The following is a 27,939-nucleotide window of genomic DNA, read 5'->3' on the forward strand; positions in this document are numbered from 1 at the left end:
GAAGGAAAAAACAAGTGGTTAGTATGAAAAATGAAAAATAGCGGTTGGGCGCGGCGGCGCAAGTGTCACTTAACATGAATTGAACAATATTATGTGATTCATTAACGCGGTTCATTGTAAACAGGGACCAAACGAGAAACTTGTAGTTCTTTATTCTTTGTACTTGCTTGAAATCATGCCAGCTATTTCACTAACAGTTTACTTCACAAAGGGTATTGAAGGGCGGTTGATAGCATTGGTTGAAACAGTTTACATTGTGCGTCACGAATAATTTTTTGGAAGAAACATAAGAGCTCACAGTTTCTTCTGAATTTTTCTTGGTCTGAAAATAAGTTGTGATAACAGTTTTTTTGGTCGAAAATAAGTTGTGACGATGTTCAGTTATCTGTTAACAATGCTTCGATTATGAGTTATGGCTATACATTGCTGCGACAATAAGAAAAATTCTCATTGACTTTGGCTCTTGTCTCACTGTTAGTCTGTTAACACATCTTCCAGCAGATCTAGTGCTATGATTGCAACTTTTTCAAGTATTATTATTTATTTAATTAGACACCGAGGTGTGTTGATTGTAGTATCTTTGGTTAAAATACGGGTGCACTTGTTTTAGTTCCAAATAAACATGTTTATGCACGAAACGTGTTTAAACAACGCTTCAATTATGAGTTATGGCTATACATTGCTGCGACAATAAAAAAAGTTCTCATTGACTTTGGCTTTTGTCTCACTGTTAGGCTGTTACACATCTTCCAGCAGATCTAGTGCCATGATCGCAACTTTTTCAACTATTATTATTTGTTTGATTAGACACCGGAGATGTGTTGATTGTAGTATCTTTGGCTAAAATACATGGAAGGGTGCACTTGTTTTAGTTTCAAATAAACATGTTTATGCACGAAACGTGTTTACTCCTTTTCGATAATTTGATTTAGAGGTTTATAGTCATGTCTATTTGTGAAATAGATTGTGGAACTAACGAGTATAGTTTTGATGAGCTCTTTCTTTTTCACATTTTGGTGCATGCAGGTGCCAGAAGAACAGAATAGCTAAAGCGATGAAGCAGTGACTTCATCGAAAGTGCAAATACGAGGATGGGAATTGTCACACGGAGAAGCCGGGGACGAAAGTTGAGAAAACCCTGGACACCAGCCTCCTCCCTCGACCAAGACGAGAGGAGATGAGACGACCACGACGTCTGATCAGGGTGGGAGAAGAGAGCAGCTCCTAGAGCATTGGTATCGTGGGGCGCATGATTCCCAACAATGGACGACGCTTAAAACCGACCGGTATTTGAATCACGCCGCAAAGAAGCTAATTCAATACTCTCTCTCTCTCTCTCTCTCTCTCTCTCTCTCTGCGCAATGAACAGCTGGACACTGTTGAGTGCTGAATTCCCGGGTGGGCTTGGCTTTAGGAAAGAAGACTGGGTCATCGCCAGTTCACACACCGCAGCGCGTCGATCGGGATGGCGCTCTCAAGGTACTTGTTTCGACCTGCATCCCGTCTTGCACGCGATGAATGGGGCGTCCACACTGTTAACGGCAACTGGCAACCGGCATCAGCAGGTCTGCGCCTCTCTCTTTCTCTCTCTCTCTCTCCCTGAGGTTCAGATTAGATTTGCTTTCCTTAATTTGCATCTAAAGCCTTAGGAATTTGCATGTGTATTTTTTCTTTTTTAGTTTTCCAATCATGGAACCATCTTTGTCTCGCATATTTTCGAGAAACCTCCGCATTTAGATACCGGTAGAATACATGGGGTATAGAGGAGTAGAGGGGTGGGTTGGGGCGAAGAAGGTGTTCTTGTTTGTACTCTAGGTAGGGTTCAGAGACGATGGTCGACCCAGTCGACGATGTCGTGTTCCGGTTGTGCATATCCGGGACGGTCTTCAACTCTGTTATCATGGGCATCGTTGATTCCGTAAAAGAGGTGGACGTTGGGCCCCTGAACGAAAGGCTGGAGTTTGTCGAGCAGGAGATGCAGAAGCTGGAAGGTTGCCTGAGGCTGAAACAAGAGGCGTTGGATGAGGATATCTTCGACCTCATGGTTTCGAGAGATGCTGTCTGGGAACGCTTGGAGGAGGCCGAGTATCTAATCCTCAACAGGGACAGGGAGCTATCAGCTGCGATGGAGCGGGAGTCGGCGCTTAGGGAGGCTGTGGAGATCAAAGATAGGGAGATTAACTCGATGAAGGTGTTGCTGGAAATGTCCAATAAAAGCAATAATGCACGCTACTCGAACCAGTCCAGACAAAATCGAGGTCATGGCGAGGGCAATGCTGGTGATCTTGATCACTTAAAAGAAGAAATAGACCGACAATTGGTAAACATCAGGCGCAATTTGGAGACTGGGAGGGTCTGCTTAACCGAAGGAATGAGGGAGATCTGTCGCTCTCGAATAGGTCAAAGTGAAGATTGCTCAAGCGTAGCCTCCGAGGCAGCATCTGAGTGCACTATGCCTACTGATGAAGTGGATGGTTTATTCTTTCCCTACTTAAGTTTAAATACTGGAATTACAGAATCATATGGTAACTCTGTGGAAGTTAGCAGTATACATGATCGCCTATCCAACATCCACAGACCTTCGTGGGTTGATTTGCAGAAGATGTATTTCCAATTGTCTGAGACAAACATGGCATTCAACCAAATGGTGGATGTTCTTCAGAGAACCTTGGATGTGCTATTCTTAAAGATGAAGCAAATGATTTATACATACGAGACAAGCCTTTCTGAAAAATGTTGGGAGCATAAGCTTGTGTCCGGAGTGCTGACGACAGTTCTTCAGTGTTTCATGGAGGAGCTTCAGGAGGCTTCTGGGGCTAGAACTGCACACAAAATGCTAAATAAGCAGGTCATATCATCAAATGCCCAGCGTTTCATTGTGAGAGAGGCAAATACCTGCTTAGGAAATGGATTCAAAAGTTCCTTGTGTGCTTCTGCTGATGAAAATTTGAGAAAGAACCTTCAAGGAAAAAAGCGTGACTTTGAAGGGGTATCTTCTTTGGAAGATGAAGATCAACACCGTGTTTCTCCTATGACAGGCATCAGCTCGTCTTGCACATCCTTGGAGAATAGTCGGCTAGGAACCTTGGTGCATCCACCAAACGCTTATTTGGAACATCATAACAGGGTTTCTTCTGTAACAGGTATGAACTCATCTTACACATCCTTGGAGAATAGATGTCTAGGAACGTTGGTGTGCCCACCAAGATTGGAATCCCTTTGCCAAGCCACCCATTCAGTTGCTATGATGATCAGGAACCATGAATCTTTGATTAGAAGAAAAATGAAAGAAATGAGTATGGAAGATATGCACTGGTACAAAGGAGAGATTTCTAGGACCGAGTATTCACCATTAAGAAGGGTAACTTCATCTGATGCTAAAAGGAAGAGGGTTCTGGGTATTGCTTCAAGATTGGACAACAACATCATGGAGAATACGGTAACATCTACAGGTCAAAGGGTCCATAGCAGATTTTGTAAGAGGGATTTACTTTTTCGCTTGAACTTTCCTGCGAATGAGAAACTTGACAGCTTAGACGATGTGTTGGACTGTCCTTCAAATGAAGTGAATCTGCAAGACATAGCAGAAATAAAGTGTGAGATGGAAGAGGTTGATTTCCAGGCCATGATGACTCAAGAAGTGTTCTCAGTTCTTCTCCTAAAATCTGTGGAGGAAGTAAATTATCAACTACATGATCAGGCTATCTTGAGCTTCATGAAGGATGACATACTTGGACTTGTTATCAAAGATATTATTCTGAACTGGGATGAGGAAAAAGATCTTGATGTAAATAGAAAGGTAGAAGCGGGCATCAAGAGCACTACCGAGTCGTGTTTGTGCAAAATCAATTATTTAGGAGATTCAAAGAGAGAGAAAATTCTTCCACAACAAACCATTTTAAAAACCATGGCTACAGAAGTATATCAGCCATCACCAGTTTTGGATACGATAAGTAAGAGAAGCTTTTGTTCATCTAGTGGAACAGACTCCGATAAGGAGAGAAGGGAACTAGAACAAGATAGAGAGGATGGTGACTTTCAGACCATGGTAATGAAAGAGGTGCTTTTGCTCCTGTATGGGGAATCCGTGAAGGAATTTGGCTTTCATCTAGAACATGGTTCCATATTGACCCTATTGATAGAAGACACCCTTAGGCTCATTGTTAGGTGGACACTTACTAACTGGGATTCTTTGGACTCTTGTGATGTTGAAAACTTGAGTGGCACCAGTGAAACCAATAATTTCTCAAGGAAAAGTGACTACTGGAGATACCATGCAACAGAAAAATTTCTATCAAAAGCACAAAGCAGACCTGAAGGTAATGGAGAAGCGACCAGTCAACGCATTCATGTGGTACACAACCTCAATCAGGTAATTCCTAGCCGATGTGATACAAGCTTGTCTAAAGAAATAAGGATGCTGCAACAGGATAAGGAAGCCACTGAAAACCATATTACGACAGTGAAGGAAATCGTTGTGCTTTTATTCAGAGGCTGTCTAGAAGAAATGAGGTATCAAGTTGACGATGTTGTCGTATTGAATCTTATAAAAGAAGACATTCTTACACTTGCTTTTATGGAGGTGCTCGTGGACTGGAAGAATCAAATTAGTGGGTCAGAACCATCAAATTCAGGCAGATATGACAATAAAAAATCTTCATGTTTACCTAGATGTTTTATACCTTGTGACACACTTTGGCCTACAGATCCTGATGGCATATGTGCACTGCCACTGGTTTTAGAAAATTCCATTTCAGGTGATTCAGTAACTTCTCCATTATCTGAGATAAACTTCCGTGAGAAAATAAGGGAACTAAAAGAAGATCAGATTCAGTCTTGCAGCCGGACTATGATAATGAGCAAGGTCTTTGGTGTTCTATTTAGAGAATATACACTCGAGCTTTTTATTCAACTAGAAGAACATGTTATATTGGGGCTGATGATGGAAGATGTTCTTAAGCTTGCTCTCAGAGAGATGCTCATTGACTGGAACTGTGAAAAGGACTTCTGCACTTTTGGGTCTTTAATCACAGGGGATGTTTATCTGACCATTTTTAGAGAGGCCATAGAAAGCATAGGGTGTGTCGTCGATGCTGGCTTGTCAATATCTGGAACAGGCAGCAAATGCAAAAGTACCGTCAAATGCTTGCCATTTTGTGGTTGCCATGCAGCATACATGCATGTGGGAAATGATGAGATTCATAAAAAGGTTCTGAATCCCTTGTTTAAGTTCATTAAAAGAAATCACGTAATGATAAATGATTGCAGAAATACAATGGAGCACCATACAGATTTTGGGTTGGGTTCTCAGGAGCTGAAAGAGTTGAATAAACAAGAAATTCAGAACAGGGACATTTTGGATGAAAAGGGGAGTATTTTGGGTGAACACAATGAAAGACTTCAGCAGGCTTTGAAACCAATGTTGTGGAACAAGATATGGATGAGGGAATTTGAACCTTGCCTGGATGTCATGTTGAGGGATTATGGGCAGAAGGTCATTACTGAAACCGTCACTGAGTGTACGAAATGGACACCATGCCCATATGTTGATAATGAAGAAAAAAAGGAGAATATCCAAGAAACTGTTGATGTCTCCACAATGAACCTTTCACAAATGTTCCTTGATTTAGAGCATGTAGTGCACGAGAAACTAAGTATTGTCAGCTCAAGGTATTTCACCCTAGGTCCATTTTTCATTCAATGGACAAGCAATAAACCATTTTAAAATGGTTGACTTAGAATTTTTGTAAAGGCACAATAAAGTATTGACAATGAAATCTGACTGGATGACAAATAATTTGTGATTAATATGTTCTTTGAAAAATAAGATGTTGCTGATCTAATATCTCCCTTTTGCTTGACAAGGCCCACACGTCTCTTGGATACTGATTAATTGGAAAATGGGCAATGACATCTATTCAAAATTATGCTTAATATTGTTCATTCAGTTGTTTGAATTTAGGTAAGACATATTACTTATTGTGAGATGGAAAAAATGCCTTTCATTGACATTGCTTCATTTGGATTTCTTGATGTCGCTTTATACAACCTTGGTTGGTTTTGGACATGCATATTGTAACAACGCGACCCACTCCTAGGCTAGGGCCCCTGGTTCAGCGGATCCAAACCCGTCCCCTAGCAGTTTCGGCTTTGACCCCAAAAAAGCTTGGAACCAGGACAACCATCTATTTATAACCCCCTTTATAAGTCCTTGAAGATCTCTCACAATCTTCAATACGAGCTAAATTTTTGGAGTGTTATCATATAGGTAGTAAATCAGCGCAAGGAACGAAGGTGGAAATGCTTTCCAACCTTCAAACAGAAATGTCAGTCTTCACAATCAATGCCATAGAAAGACACTCAATCTTGAGAAAATTGAATATATTACTGAAAGATAAATGCTGCGCCTGGCACTCAGGTGAAAAAACATGCAGCCAAAGCACTCTTTACTCCGTTTACAGAGTGAAGTATGAAAAGAGTTAAAACAGCTAGCTGTTGGAGTTAGTTCTAGCCAACGGCTAGTGCAGCTGCAGCAAGTGCAACATAAAGCAGAACATAAAAAGTACAAGAAAAGTAGAAAATACAGAAAAAGAAAAAAAAAAGATATAGGTACAAAAGATCTACGTACATATATGCTTATATGTTCAAATCACTTGTCAATCAAGGCTATGTGATTGCATACATATAATCATATACACACATAACATAATTTCCAACATAGTCCAACATAGCTCCTCATAGTTGTTTTATATATGATGAATCTTAATTTGCCTCCTTAAGTATCTATTTTATTCTACACATAAATTAAGTCTTAATGTGAACATACTTGACCTGTGTTGGAGTAACTTCAACTGAAGCATAGTCGTCATCAACTAATTGGAGCATGAAGAACAATAGAAATTTTGAATTTTTGAGATTAGCATGAGACATAAGAATGATGGAGTTTCAAATATGAGTGATAGGATGGCGAGTTCCATCACTAATGACAACACTGTTCCTGCCAGAGTAAAGAATGAGATTTAGGGGTTTACCTACATCACTTACATGAGTTCTTGCCATAGAATGAATATATTATATCCCATGATTATTCTGTTCGGATTCAACTCAGCAAGGGCAGACAACAATAATTCCTTCCTTCTTCATGTCCTTATTGTTACCATTCTCTTTCTTAAATTCTGTCCAAGAACTCCTTCCTTTGTTCTAGGGGTTGGACCAACAATTTGCTTAATATATCTACTCTTGTTGCACAAAAAACAAGTAGGAACAGGTTTGTGTTCCTGAGCATGACATATCAGGGGTTAAGGGATATGCCATTCTGTATCTCCTACATCCTTGTCTTCCTCTGCCATGCTTGCTACAACTTTGTCCTCGCCCATAAGCAATGCCAGTAACCATTACATCCTCAAAATCTGCCTGAACATGTGCGTTAACTTCAAATATACCTAAAGATATTGACTGAATCTTTAAAGCACACCATAAATGGCAGAATACTCAATGTGCATTAAGGCAGCAAGCTGAGAAAAATCTCTTTATTGAACAACTTGAGAAAATACAAGGATCAATAGAAAAAATATTTGAAAGAGAGGTTAAAAGATTACAATGCATATTGTGTAGTATGTGTACAGGGTTTTGAATGAGCTAGCCGTTGGGCTAGTGCCAATGGCTAGTCAGTGCCTAGCTCCTTGCTGCATAAGATTGTAGAGAGAAACATAAATAAAGAAAAAGAAATTTACAGAAAATGTTTACAGAATAAGCCTATATATATTATATATTTATTCACAAATGCATGTATAGACATGCATAGATATACTTATGAATAAATATATAATATATTTACATACAATTCTAACACCCTCCTTCAAACTTACAATGCTATAACCAAAAGTTTGTCAAGAAGAAAATCGAATCATGGTGAGCACAAGGATTTGGTGAAAAAAAAGAATCAGCACTTTGATACTCCAATGTTACATAGGGAAAGTAACACCTTATTTTGAAAAGTTTAGTCCCACATCTAAAATTGTAAGAAATCTTAAGGGATTTATAATGGGGTTGTTAAGTGGTTGGTCGTTCTTGTTCATAGCGTTTTTCAGCGGGAAACGAAGTTGCTAGGGGGCGGGTTGGGATCAGCCAAATAAGGAGCTCGAGCCCAGTGTGTGAGTGGGTTTGGTTGTTATAGTTGTATCAAAGCTAGTTCAACACTTGGACCTAGGGTTCCACATGGGTGGACACATGTGCCTTAAAGACAGTGGATTGTATTGCCATACTTTGAAAAGTTTAGTCATGTATATAAGATCGTGAGGAATCTTGAAGGACTTATAAATGAGGTTGTTAAGTGGTTTATTTCTTGATTCCTAGTCTTTTGGGGCTGCAAACAGAAGCTGCTAGAGGGCGGGTTGGGATCCGTTAGAGCAGAAGCCTAATCTTGGTGTCGGAGGGGGCTAGGTTGTTATAGGAAAATCAATTGTCTTCTTCAAATATTCTTCTCTGACAAAGTGACAATCCATCTCAATATGTTTCATTCGTTCATGAAATGTAGGATTTCGAGCAATATATATTGAACTCCTATTGTCTCAACACAATTTGGCTGGCCTATTATATTGAACTTGCATGTCTTCTAGTAACTGCGTGAGCCAAGCAATTTCCATTGCTGCAGTAGCAGTAACTTTATACACATCCTCGGTTGAGGACAAAAATACCTTCTATTGCTTCTTGTACTTCCAAGATATAAGAGATTCACATAGACAAACACAAAATCTTGTAGTTGAGTGTCAATTATTTAGATCTCCTTCCCAATCGGAGTTAGCATATGCAACTAGCTCAAGTGAAAAAAAATGCTCCCTTATTTATGGTTTCCTTAGTATATCTTATAGTTTTCAAGGCTGCACTCAAGTGAATTGTTGAAAGAGCATGTTGGAATTGACTTGCCACATGAACAACATGAGTTTGTTAGGTATTGTTATACTGAGGTACAGAAGAGATTCAAATAGCTTTCTATAGATGGTTGGACTTTCTAGTGGAATACCATCATCGATCTTCATCTTTGATCTCACTACTTTTCGTGTTTTTGCAATCTTGTCATCTGTACTGTAATACCTGATCTTGTAATGATTTTTTAAGCAAACTTGGTTTGTGACAATACATATCCCCTTTTACAATAAGAAACTTTAATCCCAAGAAAAGATGTTAGAAAACCAGATCAATCCTTTCAAACTTTCTTTTCAAAAGATCTTTGTTTTCTTTAATTCCCATTTTATAATTTCTTGTTATTTAACGTATCATCTACATACAATAGAAGGATCACATTTTCTGTGAAAAAAAAAAGTGTTAATTGTTAAGATTGTGAGAGATCTTCAAAGGCTTATAAAGGGGGTTGTTAAAGTGGTTGGTTGTCCTGGTTCCTAGCTTTTTGAGAGCTGGAACCGAAGTTGCTAGGGGGCAGGTTGGGACATGAGATCAAAGTTTGAATTGTTTGGGGCATTTTGATTTAATTCTGCCATGTTACTTTAAATATAACAAGAGATATTGACTGAATCTTCACAGCACAAAATAAATGACAGAAATATCAATGTGCACTGAAGTACCAAACTGAGAATAATCTCTTTATTGAGCAACTTACAAGAAACTGAATATGAAGGACAATAGAAAAAGAACTGAATTGTGCCAGGGCACACAAAAAAACAAATAATGGCATGATCAAGTTGTACTCCAGACAAAATGAGAAATTTCCAGCACTAATAAAACAATTGTGTAGATCCCTTCCTTGACCTTTTTTCAATTTTCTTCCACCTGCCTTCCCCTTCTATGTTTGTTTTTTCTCAAAGAATATCAATCTACTGCAGGCTGTGCTGGAACAAAGCGCGATAAAACTACCAGACCCTAAATCTGTTATAAAAGAAGACATCTGATATGTTTTTTAAGTTTCAGGCATCAATGTCTGTCTGACAGCCTCAATGTATCAGATCTGATTTCAGACGCCTAATTTCAAATTAGTGCTTTGTATTCTTTTGTTTTGTTTGCTAGAATTCAGATTGGAATGAGAGCCAAACAGGAGAAACATTGGAAAACTTAGTTATAAGCAGGAAATAAACATTCAAATGTGGATGAATAAGGAATAAATGGGCCACTAATCTGATGAGTAAGGAGCTGCACAGGAGAAGAAAGAATAAGAGAATAGCTGTTCAGGAGTGACAAGTCTGATTTTGCATGCACGCATAAACATATCAGAAGAAGAAGAAGAAGAAGAAGAAGAAGAAGAAAAAGAATTTGACATCACGTGAAAGAAGAGTATTTTTGAGCACCAACCAGAAGAATATGTCCAGAAGGAAGGAAAAAGATTGGGGAGAAAAAGAATAAACCATGTTTTGTGGAGAAACATTAAACCCAAAAACTTTAAATTTGAGGCAGATAGAGTTCTCTATGGTTCTGATGCCATGTTAGATGATCTTTGTAGAAACAAAATGTGCACGAGAGTAGAAGAAAGCACACAGATGTAACGTGGAAAACCCTCGACTCGAGGGAAGAAAAACCACGGGTGAGGAGGTCTGGTGCCCACTAGCCTCCAGACACTCTCTCTCTTCAACACTTCATTAACACAAAGATTAGGGTTTACAGAAGTATAAGTAGTCCTAATTAGGACAAACCGGATCGGGTACGGATCCGGACCCGAACAACAAAACCCGTCAACACTCCCCCTCAAGTTGGGCATACATATCAAACATGCCCAACTTGGATACATTTCTCTCAAATGGAGTTACACTTAAGGCCTTGGTTAGGACATCAGCAGTTTGGTCTTCAGACTTCATGTAAGGTAGCGTTAATTCCTTAGCATCAATTCTTTCTCTGATGAAGTGACGGTCGATCTCCACATGCTTTGTTCGATCATGAAGAACCGGGTTGTTAGCCAAGTTAATTGCAGACTTGTTATCACAATACATCCTCATAGGCCCTTCAATCTCTATTCCAATATCTGTCAGTAAGATCTTCAGCCATAACAATTCTGATACCCCAGTAGCCACAGCCCTATATTCAGCCTCTGCACTCGAGCGGGAACACACATCTTGTCTCTTGCTTCTCCAAACAACTAAATTTCCCCCCAAGTAGACGCAGTATCCTGAAGTAGATCTTCTGGTGTCAACACAACCTGCCCAGTCTGCATCAGAATACCCTTCAACTTCAATAGATCTTTGTTGCACATATAGAAGTCCCTTTCCGGGATTCTTCTTCAAGTAGCACAAAATTCTATCTACAGCCTTCAAGTGCATATCTGTAGGTGCATGCATGAACTGGCTCATCACATTTACAGCAAATGTGATATGAGGTCTAGTCAGAGTGAGATAAATCAGTTTGCCAACTAGACGTTGATATCTCCCTTTAGCTTCTTCACACAATAGTTCTCCATCTTTGCTACCAAGTTTATGCCCAGCATCTATAGGAGTAGAGGCTGGTCTGCATCCCAGTTTTCCTGTCTCCTTTAGTAGATCCAGGGTATACTTCCTTTGACTAAGTACAAGAGTTATACATGATCTAGCAATTTCAATACCCAGAAAATACTTCAGCTTACCAAGATCTTTTAGATCGAATTCAGTAGATAGTAAACCCTTTAATCTTGCTATCTCTTCCTTATCATCACCTGTAACAATCATATCATCAACATAAACCAATAGTAGAGTAACTTTACTCTCTCTTCTCTTTACAAACAGGGTATGATCTCCATTTTCTTGTTTGTAGCCATGTTTCTTCATAACCAGTCTGAGCCGTTCAAACCATGCTCGGGGAGACTGTTTCAGCCCATACAAAGCTTTCTTCAATTTACAGCATTTTCCAGGCTTCTCAAAACCTGGTGGCATGCACATGTACACTTCCTCTTCGAGATCTCCATTGAGAAAGGCATTTTTTACATCAAGTTGGCACATCTCCCAACCCTTCAGCACCGCCAATGAAATAATAACTCTAACAGTCTTCATCTTTGCAACAGGAGCAAACGTCTCTAAGTAGTCGATCCCATATTTCTGACTGAACCCCTTGGCCACCAATCGTGCTTTGTACCTCTCAATGCTCCCATCTGGTTTGTACTTAACAGTGTAGACCCACTTCGACCCAACCAAGTGGGCTGCTTCAGGAATATCAACCACCTCCCATGTCTGATTTCTGTCTAAAGCTTCCATCTCTTCTTTCATTGCATGAGACCACTTAGTGTCACCCTGAGCCTCTGTAGCATTCCTGGGAATCACAACCACAGCCAAGGAGGATACAAAACATTTATAGTCAGTGCTCAATCTAGAGTAAGATACGAAGTTACCAATAGGGTGCTGGGTACATGACCTGACCCCCTTTCTCAAGGCAATAGGAAGATCCTCCTTTTCTTTTCCAGTCTGAATTTCTCTTCCAACATCTTGCTTCTGAACACGACTTGGATCATCCAAGGAAGAAGTAGGATTGGGATTCGGTGTAACCTCCTCATCATCAATCACCTTGTCAGTACAAGCTCTTCTCCTGGAATACACCTGTCCAAACATACGATTACCCTCTTGTTCTGTCACCAAAGGATGCTCTCCCTCCTTCTCCTGTTCATGTACATCAGTAGTCGTCCCCTCTTCATCTTTGCCATCATCATCTTTGCCAAGCACCTTGGCAACAGGATTCTCTTCACGCCTGTAATCCATAAAGTCTGTAAACTGAATTTCCTGTGTGGGAGAATACTCTTCCTTAGACATTAATTTCTCCCCCTGAAGAGAATTCTCACCAAAATAGGAGACATGTTCCAAGAATGTGACATCTTTGGTAATGTGAAGACGACTAGTGGTAGGATCTAGACATTTATAACCTTTTTGAGTGGCAGAATACCCAAGAAAGATGCCCTTAATAGATTTGGGATCAAGTTTTTTCACATTGGGGGTGTGGTTATGTATGAAACACACACATCCAAAGACTCGAGGAGGAAGATGAAAAGGTTGACTACTCCCTGGAAGCATAGAGTAGGGAGTACGACCCTTTAGCACACGACTAGGCATGCGATTAATCAAGTAGACACTAGTAAGGATTGCATCACCCCAATAGTATTTTGGGAGATTTCTTTGGAACAGTATGGCTCGGGTGACATTGAGCAACTGACGATTTTTCCTCTCAGCAACCCCATTTTGAGGGGGGGTATAACTACAGGATGTCTCATGAACAATCCCCCTCTTTCGAAAGAATTCTTCAACAGTGAGACACAGATATTCACGAGCATTATCAGACCGAAAAGTCTTGACAGAATTTCCATATTGGTTTTCCACTAGGAGAATGAAAGTTTCAATAATGTGAGGCACCTCACTACGATCTTTCAACAAATACACAAAGGTACATCTTGAATAATCATCTATAAAAGTTATAAAGTATTGAAAACCACCACGAGAATGAATGCCCGAAGGCCCCCACACATCAGAATGAACCAAGGAGAAAGCTTTATTAGAACGACTATTTGAAATTGGATAAGAAGCTTTAACATGCTTCGCAAACTGACACACATCACATGATAACATGGAAATGTTTAAACTAGAACATAGTTCAGGGAACAAATGTTTCAAAATCCCAAATGGGAGATGACCAAGGCGTTCATGCCAAAACAAAAATAACTGACGACACTCTTCCTCCTTCTTCTCTGTTCTGCTGACTGCTGACATAAGAGCTGTGACAACGCGTATAGGAAGCCGATACAGCCCATCAGACACCAAACCAATCCCAATCCTCTTCCCTGTCACCAAGTCCTTCAAAACACAACGTTTTTCAGAAAATATAAGCTCACACTTCAGTTCCTTGGTAATCTTACTAACAGATAACAAATTTAAGGGAAGATGAGGAACATGTAAGGCATCATGAACTAAAAAATTATTTAACAAGGAAAGACTCCCTTTCCCTGCCACAGAAGTAAAGGAACCATCGGCAAGGGACACACGTTCCTTTCCCGAGGATAGCTTGTAGTCATGGAAAAGCTTGGGGTTGCCAGTCATGTGATGAGTGGCACCGCTGTCAACAATCCATTCACCCATATAAGAAGTACCTTCTCCCCCTGAAACAGCCAATGCCTGATTGATCTTCACCTCATCTGGTGTATCTGCCTGACCAACATCAATCTTGCTCAAATATGCTCGTAGCTCACGAATCTGCTCTGCAGAAATAGAACCTTTCCCATCACTCAGACTTGTTGCAGACGATACAGGCTTCTTCCCACTCGAAGACCTCCCCCTACTATCCTTCTTCTCTGGATACAGGTCCCAACAAAAATCCCTAGTATGACCAAGTTTTTTGCAATGTGTACATTTTCGGGAAGAACGAGGAGTTCCCACAGGGGCACGGCTAACATAGGCAGACTGTTCTTCCCCCTTTCGTCCACTAGAGAGCAGTCTTCTCTGTTCTTCAGCTTCAACACGGGAATAGACATCTTCAATGCTAAATGATTCATCAGAGTTAAGAATCTGACTCCTTATATTTTCAAAGTCATCATTCAGTCCGGATAAGAAAAGGAATACCTTGTTTTCCCATTTATCAGTCATGTACTGCATCTGGTCGTGAGGACACCTCCATGGAATATCAGAGTGATAGTCAAGGTCCTCCCACTTAGATTTTAATGCTGCATAAAAGTCTGCAACCGAGAGAGCACCTTGTCGCAGGGAATACACATCCTTCATAAGTTGATACACACGAACTTTCCTTTTCTTTTGGCCATACATCTGCTCCAAAATAATCCACATATCCCTTGCAGTCTTCTTACGAAGAATGAGGGGTTTGATATCCGGGGACACTGAATTGACAATCCAGGTTTTGACCTGGTTGTCTTCAAGAAACCATGTATCCCAAGCCAGACTATCTGCAGCAGGTTCAACCTTTCTCCCATTCACATAGGCAATGCGTCCTCGCCCAGCAATCCCCATGGTAATCGCAGCAGACCATCGGGAATAGTTCTCCTTGGTAAGTTGAATGGTGGTAACCTGAACCGGTACATGATCAGTCCGCGCAGACACAACATCAGGTAGAGTAGTGTTGACTGAAGAAGAAGACGAGTCAGCCATGATCACGAGGTAGAAGTGGCTGCCAAAGAACACACACAGCAGCAGTAACCTACATCAGGTAGAGTAGTGTTGACTGAAGAAGAAGACGAGTCAGCCATGATCACGAGGTAGAAGTGGCTGCCAAAGAACACACACAGCAGCAGTAACCTAGAGAAGAGGTGAGATGACGCAGTCGGGGATCAACGGCGGAAGCAGCGGAAGCAGCAGGACGCGGCGGAAGCAGAGGGCCGCGCTTGGCAGCGCGCGCCGAGAAGAGGCGACGGCGTCGGACGTCGGTGGTCGGACGTCGGCGTCGGCAGAGGCGTCAGCAGAGACGTTGGCGTCGGCAGTCACGACACCAGCGACGCAGCAGCGGTCACAGCCACGGCGGGGCAGCGACGGAGGCAGTCACGCGGCCACGGTGCGGCGACAGCGGCGGTGGTCACGGTCACGGCAAGGACAGCGGCGGCGGTGGTGGTAGCGACGGCGACGGTGGTAGCGGCGGCGGCAGTCAGGGTTGGAACTTCACAACCATAGAAAAAAAACAGATTTTGTTTTCTCCAAGTCCGACGGCTCTGATACCATGTAGAAACAAAATGTGCACGAGAGTAGAAGAAAGCACACAGATGTAACGTGGAAAACCCTCGACTCGAGGGAAGAAAAACCACGGGTGAGGAGGTCTGGTGCCCACTAGCCTCCAGACACTCTCTCTCTTCAACACTTCATTAACACAAAGATTAGGGTTTACAGAAGTATAAGTAGTCCTAATTAGGACAAACCGGATCGGGTACGGATCCGGACCCGAACAACAAAACCCGTCAACAATCTTGATATCCATATTTCTTTCACCATGTCAAATAAAAGGTTACAAGAGAGAAAGGAGATTTATTCAGCGGTATAATGGCGGCCTCACTGGTTCTAGGTGTATTTTATATCATAAATATAATCACACATTGTACATGGATTAAAAGAATACACAATAATACATAAAGTATCAGTCCTCTTCTACACACGGGAGACACAATATAACAATGCATGGATCTGCAGATCCAAAATAAATGCACGTCTTCTCAAGAGAGACCTCAAGTTCTTAATCATTATAATAAATATTAATGAAACATAGATCTATATCTTTATAGCTTGTAAATAAATATTCGATATATATGTGCCATGCTGTCATGGTTATGAACATAGGAATAAAGCAACACTGAAAAGACCTAGCTGCTAGCTCTATATCAAGCAGACAAGAACAGTCGATTGACGTTGAGAAGGGCAGAAGATCAATTGATACAAGTACAGATGGTGTCTGGACAGATTTGTGACATGGATCTCTGTATATGTGCATTCTTGTGCTATTTTACACTTCTCAAGAACAAAAGATGGATTTTATGGGATTATAAATGGACATGTTGTAAAGTAGAATGTTTTGAAAAGAAATATCTGAGTTTAAGCCTTGTGAAACTTACAAAGCAAAATGTGTATGCTAGGAAGAAGTCGTCTTAGTACATCTCAAGTTGCTGTTGTTGACTTTTCCTATTTAAAGAATCTAACATACCAAATAACTTGCCAGGTTAGAAGAACTGAATGAGCAACTTCATCCACTTTCTGAGCGGGCAAGCACATTAAGAAACAGAGAATTTGTCCACAGAATAGCATTCAAGAGGAGATGTTGCGACCTTCAAAAAGCTGAGATAGAGGTATCATTTGATTTGAAGATCTAATCCATTGTTTTTTGAATTTCATTGTGCAGTTCGGGTTTGATAGGTTACCAAAACTCATTGTCGAAATAATTTGTTATTCATGTTTACTTGTGCCTTTGCATTTGAAATGTTCTTTGCTTAATCATTTGTTCAGTGTCAACCAAACTTGTCTGTTGTTTTAATTGCATCAGCCTGTTCTTGGAATGATGAATATCTTGAGAGCACTATGTGAAAGAATTATAATTTAAGTTCATTTTTTTATAATTTTTTTTACATGCTTGTGAAAATGTTTGCTTTCAGACTCTATAGCATATTTATCAATGCCATAAAAATTGATTATAATTTGTCTGACTGAACTAACCAGTTTGAATCAAATCGATAGAAAACTGGTGCACTGGGTTAATCAGTTAAGATGCTTCTGTTTTATTACGTTGTTAACAATATTGAGGTAAATTACCTTTCTTGCTAGATGAAAGATTTCATAGATGAAAGATTTCAAGGATCTGCTTGAAACTCCAAATTGGAACCGGGAAAGTTATAAAGGTCTCAGCATTCTCATTATTAAAATCAGCTAAAAATAGGGTTGAATATTCTTATCATGGTGAAAAAGAAGATGTTGAAGGATTCTGCAGAAGATCAATCACTTGAAAGCTGCTCTGAATAGAGAAGAAGGCATTTAACATTGACAGAAATGGATGTGAAATGTAGAAGAAACAAACAACTTTTCGAGTTTCAATAGGAGAGCCTGTGTAACACCCCAAAAATTTAGTCCCATATTGAAGATTGTGAGGAATCTTCAAGGGCTTATAAAGAGGATTATTAAATAGATGGTTGTCCTGGTTCTTAGCCTTTTTTGGGTTGGAGTTGAAACTGCTAGGGGGCGAGTTTGGATCTGCCGAACCAGGGGCCCGAGCCTAAAAGTGGGTCCGGTTGTTACAGTGGTATCAAAGTCGGTTCAACACTCAAACCTAGGGACCCACATGCGGGGATGTGTGTGCCTTAAGGAGTGTAGATTGTAATACCCCAAAAATTTAGTCCCGTATTAAAGATTGTGAGGGATCTTCAAGGACTTATAAAGAGGGTTATTAAATAGATGATTGTCGTGGTTCTTAGCCTTTTTGGGGTTGGAGCCGAAACTGCTAGGGGGCGGGTTGGGATCCGTCGAACCATGGGCCCGAGCCTAGAAGTGGGTCGGGTTGTTACAGTGGTATCAGAGCCGGTTTAACACTCGGACCTAGGGTGACACCCAAAAAATTTAGTCTCATATTGAAGATTGTGAGGGATCTTCAAGGGCTTATAAAGGGGGATTATTAAATAGATGGTTGTCCTGACTCATCGCCTTTTTGGGGTTGGAGTTGAAACTGCTAGGGGCGAGTTGGGATCCATCGAACCAGAGGCCTGAGCCTGGAAGTAGGTCGGGTTGTTACAGAGCCTGTTAAGGTGAACAGTAATTTTGGGAGAAAAATGACATTTCTTTGTTTCAACTGTTTATTCAACTCAGATGTAGAATAGTTGATAATGGCCATCAAAATTTAGGCTGTCATTTCATTTACATGCTCTCAAAAGTTGAGTGTATTACTGCAAATAGTTCAAAAGGCAAGCGCCATTTACATAAATTGTTAATTTTCTATTTGCCATGGTGTAATTTTTTTAATTTAAACTATGGCAAGAGTTAGACATAATTACATAAACACTATCATGTTTTAAACCAAGGTTGTTGCTATTCTTTATTTTCCAATGTATCTACTGGATTTTTTGTGGTTTTTTGCTGATTTTTGCTTTCTAACTTAAAATAATTTACATTTTCAATCTTTTGCTTTCAACAATTCCTTCTGTTTCTGCTTTCCTTTTTTTTCTGCTGATCAGGAGTTCGGGATTTCTCGAGAGAGGCCAGCTTCTGAGAACAGCTAGGTTTCTACAAGTCAGTGTGATTCAACACTGTTTAGACCAGGTCTTTTGAGTGCAATGTATCAGGAACCTGGAAGCCTAACCAGTAGTTGGAGTTTATTTTGAACTGATAGTCCAATAAGAAGATGCAATTAAGAATAGAACTTTCCATATAATTTTTTGAAATATAGTCTTGGACTTGTTCTTTTTGACCAGATCTTTATTCCATAGAAAACACATAACAAAATGTGTAATTTTTACCTTGATTGTTTATGTTCTCATGAACTCAGGTGGATTTGCTAGCTGATGAAGTGGACATGCTTTTGAGACTTTTTGAGAAAGCTTATGTCGCTCTTGATTACTATTCACCAGTTTTGCAACATTATGCTGGGGTAAGTGACTTGTAAAGAAGTTTGCTTTTGTGCTTTTTCTTTCATGAAAAGTTTATGCTCCTCTCTCTCCCTTAATAACACAAAGTTGTCCTTTCTAGCACACATATTTCTCTATATGCAGCTGTAGGTAGAATTACCCAGGGGATTTCTTGGTGCAACTTGTTTTGTGTCCACCGACTCCTCATGTGTTTGAGATGATTAATTTGCTCAAATTTGATCCACCAATTGCATTCCTATGTTGGAAATGCTCTTTGGAAACACAATGATGCCTGTTGAGTGTTGTCTTTTGCATCATCACGAGGAGACATCAGAATGTGGTCACCCAGAGGCCTATCTTGTGATGTGAACATCGCTAGGTCTTGGTAGCCATATGGACATGCATGAGGACATCATAGGCATGTTGTATAGTCAAGTAGAAAAGTGACATACACAAATGCCTGTATCAATGCAGCACCATTCCACGCATTGAGATTTTTTGCAACAGCAACGTGGTGTCCCATACCCATTTTCATGTGTATGGCACTTCTCACCTATGACAACAGTGCTTAAAATTGTTGCTCATTGTATATGTTAAAGCAGAAAGAAAAAGCACTTTCTATTTCTTCCTTTTTGTCAATTAGGTTCTTCTTAACATGGCACTATATAATATTTTCTTCAGACATTTTTTCATACCTTTTGCTTTCCTGCGGCTGATTGCTTCTTTCCTTTCTGGACGCAGGTCATGGACATTATGAATTTAATAAGGCGGGAGCTAACAAAGGAGTTCACTCTACTTTGACATGATAAAATACATAAAAATGGTAATGCCTAGTAACATTTGGGAGCATGTAATTGTGTGGTGGCAAATCTAGGCTTTTCCTTTTTCCTCTCTAGATATCTCGTGGGCCTAACTTTCTGCTATAATCCTTATAGTACTGATCCAGTCTCATAGCTGCTGACAGAAATAATATCAGTAGTCATTTAAGCATAAAAAGGTATCTGTGTAACTGTTTCTATTAGTAAATGCTTAAAAACTCTTCCGGCAATTTGACTATAAGAAAAGAATACAAACTCTAGCAAGAGTGGACTGCACAAGGGAAGCCATAGTTAGAGGTGATAGTGGAAGTTCATTTTACACCAACTGTAATCCCATGACTCAATCAATTGCTGTAGGAGCATCCCCCATCGAGTTGTTGATATTTCTGTGCTCCTTTGTGCTGAGTATAGTGTTTGTCTTTGGAAAATGGTTTTATGCTGATCATTAAGGGCATGTTTGGATGACACGGTGAAACACATCGTTTTGCCTCCGAAGCATGGTTAACTTGTACTTGGAAGACTTCAAAATTAGGTTTCACGGGAACCTAGTTTTGAGGAAAACTTGGTGAAACGACATTTTGCTGAAATGGGGTGAGGATGAGACATTGGCAATGAGGTGAGATTGGTGCCGAAGCAGAAGGCCCTCCCTGCACCATGGATGATGGTCACCTTCACTGTATCGTCATTTTTGAGCGACCGGAACTCCCTGGCCAAGTTGATGATCACCTGTCACATGAGAGAGTTGAACGATTTGGGACAGAATAGTAGAATGCCTTGTTCAACCTGTTGGGCATGCAGAGGATGAAGAAGCTGCTAGTGGTTTTGAGCCAGGCGATGGAAATGGTGAGGATGATGATCCAGATGTAGATGTGTTAGCCATGGGAGGCTAAGTTGTAAATACGTTAAACAATAGGACACAGGATGGATCAGGTCTGATAGGAACCAGGGCCAGAACCCTGTGTCCCGAGAGTTAGATCACTTGCATAAGTAGGTTAGGGTTGGGTGATCCAGGTTATGTTGAAGATTGTGTCTTGATTAACCTAAGTAGGTTAAAGAGTGCATGAGTGTCTAAGTGTTAATATCAAGAGAATTTTGGTAGCCAGCGGCTACCAAGATGAATCTAATGGCAGGGATGATTATGATCTTGGCAGTAGAAAGATCAACATTCCAGTGTAGAAGAAGAGGTTTAGAAGTGAGGAAAAGGAGGGTGAACGGCCACCAAAACAATAAACCCAATCTTTTGGCCTCCATGGATGTCACAGCCCCAAAGCACATGCTCTTTAAGCACACAGATTCTATTCTTCGAATTGGGCTGTTTGTCGATGCAGAATGGAATTTTGGATCTGTTATTTTCTCCATTCTTTTCCTTCAGTTCTCTCCCCTCATACGAATGATCAAAAAGAGAAGGCAAAGAGTAGATAGTTACAGTATGACCACAATCTGCCATAAAAAACTATCCTAGTTTCCTTAAAAACTGGTATCTGTACAGCCCTTAAAGGCAATCACTTTCATGTTGACGAGTTCTCTACATTGTCCATCGTGGTTCAGATCTTTGCACTTCATATTCCTGTGCTGGATGAATTCTTAACTCTAAGAATGACTCTGTCCAATCTTCTTCTGCTAAACATTCTCCTTGAAAACTGAAAAATGTCATGTTTCAATAGAAAATGTTCTGAAACAAGATTCTAGATTTTCTTTACTGGATTCAGGAGTAATTTGTAACCATATTCTGTATGCGTATGTATTATGAACTGTAGTTTGGTTGATTGGGATTTTCAAAAATTTCTGTTGCCTGAATACTTTGCATTGCAGTGGCGTTCATGTTTGGCTTCGTTACATTCCTGGGACAATTTTTTGGACAAACTCTACTGCATAGTGATATGAGGTCTCTTGGGCTGTAAGAAACTTTTTGATCTTCTGTTCAACTCAGATTATAAAACCAAGTCTGGTTTTTCTCATGACATGGAGAACTTCACAACTTACATATTCAATTTGATGAAGCGTGAGGAATTTTTTGCATCATAAGGAGGACCCATCATCTTGTCACAGGCAAGAATTTATTTTGTTTCTGTTTCATTTGTATGTGTTATATCAAGGATGTTAGAAATGTACTATATCAAGGATGTTAGCATCATTTCATTTGATTACTCAAAGCAGCCTTCTGCAAGTTTTCAACTGCTCTGATGGAGTGAGGTTGAATTTGCAATCAATGTGTTGCCAATTTTGATTGGCTAAAAGAGGAAAACTTTCATACTTTTCTGGTGCTAGTGAAGTTTCAGTTAGCATTTGTTATCAGCATACCCTGTGCCAAATTAAGTGGCTTTTGGCTTTTAATTTGATTGCGTTTGCATACATTGATATTGGAAATGACCATATCAAATGTTCACATGAAGAAAATTATTAACAAGATGCATTAATTATGTTATATTTGTACTTTTTGCAGGCATGAAACATATGCAAATGGGAAATATCATAGGCAAATGTTTGGAAACTAGGATAATCACTTGGGATTGTGTATCACTCATGGAATGCTTCCTTGTAAAGGACTGGAGCAAAAAAATTCCCCAAGAATATGCATATATGCCTTGAATGGTTGCTTGAAGTTATGAGATTTCTGTTTTCTTTGCAGAGCACACATTGTGAAAGAGACTAGTATCTCTTTGTCTCTTCTCTCAGGCTTGTTGTTTCTGTTATTTGTACTCATATGCTCACATATTTGCTCAATGGTGATTCCTTTAGTTATGTAGTCAAAACCTCATCTGTTGAACCTGTGTTTCTGTTCTTTGACACAAATATTTGTTGTTTGCATTGCTGGAACTTCTCATGCGGAAGCAGCCATCCTCCTACTTGATCTTTCACATATTATCAGTCTTTGTGGGATCGCTAGATGGATACCATCGACTTAAATGGGACATCTCTTGCTGGAGCAGGATGAAATTGGAACATGCAACAGTTTTTTCTCTCTCAAACGATTACCTTCATGAGCTGCTTTGACTTTTTTGTAAAATGATCTGTATGTGCTGATGTAGAAACTCTTGGGGCACAAATACACACACACACACACACACATGTATTCTTTCGCATATAAACAGAAGAGTCTAAGGAAACAGTTTCCAAATTTTCAATTAATCCAAAGGTTAGGTGATTTATGGTATTAATTCTTTTTCATTATTTTGTTATGGGAAATTTCCAGTAAATTTGCTTAATTACTTTTCATAGAAGGGCATCTTTGTTGTTGTACATTAACTGCAACATAACTGCCACAACGTTTCTTTGTTATTGTATATTAACTGTAACATAACTGCTACAACGTTTAGCTGACATTATACACTCCAAAAAACTCATTTTTGTTATCCAACGTGTAGCTGACATTTACACACGCACACACACACACACATATAAATGCCACAACGTTTAGCTGACATTAGACTAACTCTCTCTTTCTCTCTCTCTCTTCTAGAGCTAAGTAAAAAGAAACCGAAAAGAGCTCGAAGTGCCCCACCTGCAGGGTCTTGGAATATGTGAATGCTTAATGTTAGTCTAATATCACCAACTAATACAATGCTCCCACTCATTTTTAGCACATGGAGGTAACACTTATGGGGGAATGTGCCAGTTGAGGTCTGTTAAGAATGAGACCCTCCCACTCTCTCTTATGACACCAAGAAAAGAAACCGAATAAGAGAAGGAAGAAGAAGGCATAAGGATTTTGGTTCAAAACAAGATTTTCCTATGTCCACGGCCGCAGAGAGTTTTTACTACCACATAAAATTAGATAAATGCCCTTACAAAACATGGGAATCAGACTTCACACTCTCACCCTCAACCCCATTAACTACCGTATGACCCTTGGAACCACCTTTCCGCCTCACCTTGAGCAAGCACAATTTGCGGAATATTTTGTGTTTCAATGCGACTCTAGTTATTAGCCTCGATAAAATTTTCGTTCGTTTTTAGTCGAGTAAATATTTCAATTTATACCACATGCTTTTGTTTCTCTGTTTGTCTAATCCTCTAGATCTACTTAGTAATAAGATCCAGTCTTCTTTACCAAGTCCGACTAAATATTGACGTCAGAGCTGAGACATCAGATAAAATGCAAGTCGTTGACTTCCTTTATTTCCCTGATACCACACATTTTATTCATGTAAAGGGTTAGGCCTAAAACCAAATCATGAAAAGACAAGTTTAGGCCTTGGTTTTGTCATATCTAATTTAGGCCTGGAGGTGTGACCGATGAATTTACTACTAATCTTACCTCAAACCGCTGGGATTGGATCCTTTACATGCCCACAGAGAGAGAGAGAGAGAGAGAGAGAGAGAGGAAAAAGACATAAGTCACAGGCTGAACCACTGTTGTCGCAATTCGCGGCTCGGGACTCTATTCGCACAGTCAGACGCTTTTGCGTAGTTGCCTCAATTTCTGACAATTGTCACATGGAGATACTATCTTGGTGCCATGACTGGCCTGCTCAATTGGACGCTTGACCGACTACGATAAATGGAATCCCTTCCCTCCTGTTTTCTGTTTTTTGTTTTGATTGTTAGAAGGCAAAGTAGAAAATTTTCTATAGGCCAGGGGACGATTATTGAAGGGTTGGTATCTGCACGCGATTTCTAAAAGGTGCTAGATCCGATCTGGTTATGAAAATTATTTCCTTCCGGCCTCTCTCTCTCTCTCGCGGTAGATCTAGCAACCCGTCGTCGTCAAATTTAAAAATGACCAAGGTTGGACCGCAATGAACTGCGCTTTCTGTCATGTTCAAGTTTGAGGATTCACTTCTTTTCTTAAAAGGATCATTCCTGCGCCACATATTGGTGCACGTTGGTTCGGTCCTTAGAATTCAAGCTTGTTGATATTCAAGACGCTTTCCCTAGCAATTAAATCGTTCTGACATGCATGCATGTGATGTGAAACATTTTTCACTACTTTGCAACTAGTCTCGATGCCGACGTGTTGGAGAGATGGCCCCGGCACCTTTTTGTATAAAAGAAAAATTCATAGCGATAGGACCCCGGGACATTTACATTTGAAAGATCAGGAAACGGAACTCCGTATCACAAAAACTGGGGCAGGTAGTGTTCGTCGAATCAGCAAGACTGAACGCGCATCAGGACATGGGCTGTGGCTGACGACCACCACACACACCATGTGGACGAATCTTTCACTTTTTTCTCATCGGTTTTCTCTTTCTTATGAGTGGTGGCACCCGACAGCCAGTCTCATGCCTCATCCTTCACGCCTTCCTACCACCTTGCCTGTCTGAGGTAGATCAGTACTAAATGGATTGGTACAGATTAAAAATTGTGTCTGTCTGCCGCTGCAACGCGTCCGAGTTTCCCATCCCAATCTCCAGAAACTCTTTTAGTTTAGCTGCTTGACGTTGCTTCTCCGTCCTCTGTCATGGTATTAATTAACCACAACCCCCATCTTGTCTCTAGTAAAATCTGATCTCCAGGTAAGTGGTTATGTACAAGTGCTAAAAGAAGAATTTGCAGGTCTTAGCTAGCTAGCTAGGGACGAAATATGTGGAAGCTTTGCAACAACTGCTCTACTATAATTCCACAAGCAGAAACCCCAATACCAAGCAAAGTAGGCTTCTCTTTCAGTATTGTTGGGGAGAAGACGGCCCCACCTCTCACGGTCGGGTTGTCCCGGTCATCCTTCTCGACCTCGTGTTTGTCATCACCGGAATAGGAGGTTTCTTCGTCAGAGGCGAACAAAGACCACGCCATTGCGGGCGGAAAGACTCCATACAAAATGGTCATGCAGTACCCACCCTGCGCCACACGTGATGTGTATATATTAATCGACAATATCTTCACCACTACATATCGCACTTTTAGGGCCACCAGATCGAATCGAACTTACAGCGATGTCAGTGGCCGTAGAAAACGCATCTGGGATGGCGTTCGTCAGGACTAGGAGTAGCGGTGGAGCGACAGCAAGAAGCATAGACGCCAAGTCTACCACATTGCAGCTTCCCCACCATTTCTGAGGCCTCTTGACCGATCCAAGTCCTGCAGGTTCTTTCCACTTCTGCAAATTAAACCATACATATCAGGGTTTGTCACGTGCGACGTGCACAACACACACACACATACAGCTTCCGCACATACATATTGACTAAGTTGTTCGGTGAAAAATTGTGAAAAACCCAAAAGAGTGCCTATCAACGATGTCCCAACAGCCAAAAGAGAGAAGGTCTCCACCGTCACGGACGTAAGCCCGCAGCTCCCAGCTGATCTGAAAGATAAATTAAGTTCCAGTCAGCCACCATACAAGCGCACATAAGCAAGAGGGGACAAGGGAAAATTAAAGAGGAGACCTCATCAGCAAATTCACAGGGTCTGTGCCATCGGAAGCAGGAGAGAGACCGAGAGCGATGGCGTCCCAGTCAAGCAAAATAATCAAGGGTACCATGCTCCCCAGCATCACTGACAACCTTATCCTGGAAATGTCCCCTCCCAGATACGCACATAAAACTGTGCAATGAATTGTTAATCACAGATGAGCGGACCGTATATCTAATGAAAACCGTAGTTTCTAACAGATTAATTTTAGTAAACGTCTCCGCGTACGGATGGGGTACCTGGTGACAGGTCGTGGTAAACTAAAGAGAATATAATCACGGGAAGAGTCTCGGGAGTTCTACTCCAATCTCCCTCGTCAATATGCCCACGCCAACCTCCGGAGTTGACCGCAGTCGATTCTATCAAAATCACCAGTCCTGGTCATTGATCCAGAAGTCAAAAGATAGAAGGCGTCACTACAAAAAGTGCTTCCCCTAACATTTCGTCAAATCACGAAGGTTGAGAACAGAAGATCCTGGTTGCGACCAAATGCATAGCTTTGTCATATCAGAAGCTAACGGAAAGTGAAAACAAAAAAAAATCATGTTCAATTTGCCTTTTAGTTGGATCACTTTCACAGGTATTCTCATCCTATACAAGCTTCATACATAATTTGTTTAGGAATAAAATTTAATTAAGAGTCCACTCAACAGCTTGAGTACGAAACAACTTACCGACCATTAGGATTGTTAATCCTTGGTTGACTTGGTCCGTCAATTTGGTACCTCCCACCGAGATGAGCAGAGTGAAAACGAGGGTGAAGCAGCAGCCTAGAACAGAAGTTGGGTGGTTGAGGACGTGAGACAGGATGTCCCCCGACTTCGCCACATATGCAACCATGGAAGAGTATGCCAGGAAGACATATGCGAGAGTAGCTACGTGAGCCCCCAGCTTTCCCAGTGTCGCTTCAGCCATGGTGGTAAAGGATATGAAGTTTAATTTGCGACCATCTTCTGCCTCGCCCTCCATCCTCTCCATCAATGCGACATTCACTTCTGCAAGAAGGAGGGCTTCTACAAGGAGGAATGCCCAGCTTGCGATCAAGAGCGAGGCCGTTGGGATAAGACCCTGAAAACGGGTGTTGCATGATAACTCATGAAAAGTTAACTATTGGATTTGCAAAGGAAGATGCTTGTTATTGATAGCTCAAAGGGGACTTCCCTATGCTTAATTTGAGAATTAAGCTCGTCAAGATCTCATCCTCTACGAGCTATCACTTCCCACGAATAAGTTACGAGTTAAAGAGAGAGGAAGAGAGAGAAAGAGAAAGAGTGTGTGTTACTGCTGGAGCAGTCTTCATCGGAAGGGCCAAAATCCCTGACCCAATGCTGGTCCCAACTATCAAGGCAACAGCACCCATAACAGAGCCTTTTTCTTGATCCCCTTTTCTTGCGCTCGGGTCGCCTTTACCCTTCCTGAGATGTGATCGCAGCCCCGGAGTCCTTGATCTCTTGAGCGCCTCAACTCCGTCGCCGGTGCTTTTGCTATACCACGTTCTGCACAGCACACATATCTCAGTGTGAACGAGAGAGGACAGGCGAGGAAGGAACATTGGACCGCTCGTTTGGGCTGGTCTAATCGGGAAGGGACGGCACGTGCAGCCTCCCCTCTTGCAGGGATACGGAAATTTGATTGGCATCTGCAGGGCGGTGGTACTGCGGCTGAGCAGCCCGACGGGTATGGCCTGAAACGTCATCAAAGACGAGAGAGAGTGAGAGGTCACAGGAGTGGTGCCCGACCAAAATCAGGAGGAAATATCCTTTCCAATACGAAAGCAGCCGAGAA

At 40.9% G+C, this 27,939-nt stretch overlaps 2 protein-coding genes across 5 annotated transcripts; one reads left to right on the forward strand and one right to left on the reverse strand.

Annotated features, from left to right (window-relative positions):
• Nucleotides 1-882: 882 nt before the first annotated feature.
• On the forward strand, nucleotides 883-21,852 carry LOC116253361 (uncharacterized). Of its 3 annotated transcripts, XM_050077608.1 has the most exons (7): nucleotides 941-1,286; nucleotides 1,415-1,565; nucleotides 1,973-5,670; nucleotides 16,597-16,723; nucleotides 18,904-19,005; nucleotides 19,724-19,805; nucleotides 21,613-21,845. In XM_050077608.1, exons 2-6 carry the CDS (start codon nucleotides 1,515-1,517, stop codon nucleotides 19,781-19,783), a joined length of 4,038 nt encoding a protein of 1,345 aa, XP_049933565.1. In that variant the 5' UTR covers nucleotides 941-1,286; nucleotides 1,415-1,514; the 3' UTR covers nucleotides 19,784-19,805; nucleotides 21,613-21,845. The 3 variants fall into 3 exon arrangements, with proteins under 3 accessions (XP_031484003.2, XP_031484002.2, XP_049933565.1); XM_031628143.2 differs by having other exon boundaries at nucleotides 883-1,565; nucleotides 21,731-21,852; XM_031628142.2 differs by having other exon boundaries at nucleotides 884-1,565; nucleotides 21,613-21,849.
• A 2,855-nt stretch (nucleotides 21,853-24,707) lies between these two features.
• Nucleotides 24,708-27,916, reverse strand: LOC116252170 (uncharacterized). 2 transcript variants are annotated; one of them, XM_031626275.2, is made up of 7 exons: nucleotides 27,437-27,916; nucleotides 26,829-27,222; nucleotides 26,394-26,513; nucleotides 26,130-26,286; nucleotides 25,921-26,047; nucleotides 25,673-25,840; nucleotides 24,708-25,581 (listed from the first exon to the last, which is right to left on the reverse strand). In XM_031626275.2, exons 1-7 carry the CDS (start codon nucleotides 27,848-27,850, stop codon nucleotides 25,315-25,317), a joined length of 1,647 nt encoding a protein of 548 aa, XP_031482135.1. In that variant the 5' UTR covers nucleotides 27,851-27,916; the 3' UTR covers nucleotides 24,708-25,314. The 2 variants fall into 2 exon arrangements, with proteins under 2 accessions (XP_031482135.1, XP_031482134.1); XM_031626274.2 differs by having other exon boundaries at nucleotides 26,394-26,531; nucleotides 27,437-27,915.
• Between the last annotated feature and the right edge of the window lie 23 nt (nucleotides 27,917-27,939).

Source organism: Nymphaea colorata, chromosome 4 (assembly GCF_008831285.2).
Source record: "Nymphaea colorata isolate Beijing-Zhang1983 chromosome 4, ASM883128v2, whole genome shotgun sequence".
NCBI lineage: Eukaryota > Viridiplantae > Streptophyta > Magnoliopsida > Nymphaeales > Nymphaeaceae > Nymphaea > Nymphaea colorata.

Coding starts and splice junctions, on each gene's coding strand:
- LOC116253361 (XM_031628143.2), top strand. CDS start 1,362: ATGAACAGCTGGACACTGTTGAGTGCTGAATTCCCGGGTGGGCTTGGC. Junction 5,671..16,596: donor CTAAGTATTGTCAGCTCAAG/GTATTTCACCCT, acceptor ATAACTTGCCAG/GTTAGAAGAACTGAATGAGC. Junction 16,724..18,903: donor TTCAAAAAGCTGAGATAGAG/GTATCATTTGAT, acceptor TCATGAACTCAG/GTGGATTTGCTAGCTGATGA.
- LOC116252170 (XM_031626274.2), bottom strand. CDS start 27,850: ATGACGTTTCAGGCCATACCCGTCGGGCTGCTCAGCCGCAGTACCACC. Junction 26,287..26,393: donor TTACCACGACCTGTCACCAG/GTACCCCATCCG, acceptor TTCATTGCACAG/TTTTATGTGCGTATCTGGGA. Junction 25,841..25,920: donor CCGAACAACTTAGTCAATAT/GTATGTGCGGAA, acceptor TTTAATTTGCAG/AAGTGGAAAGAACCTGCAGG.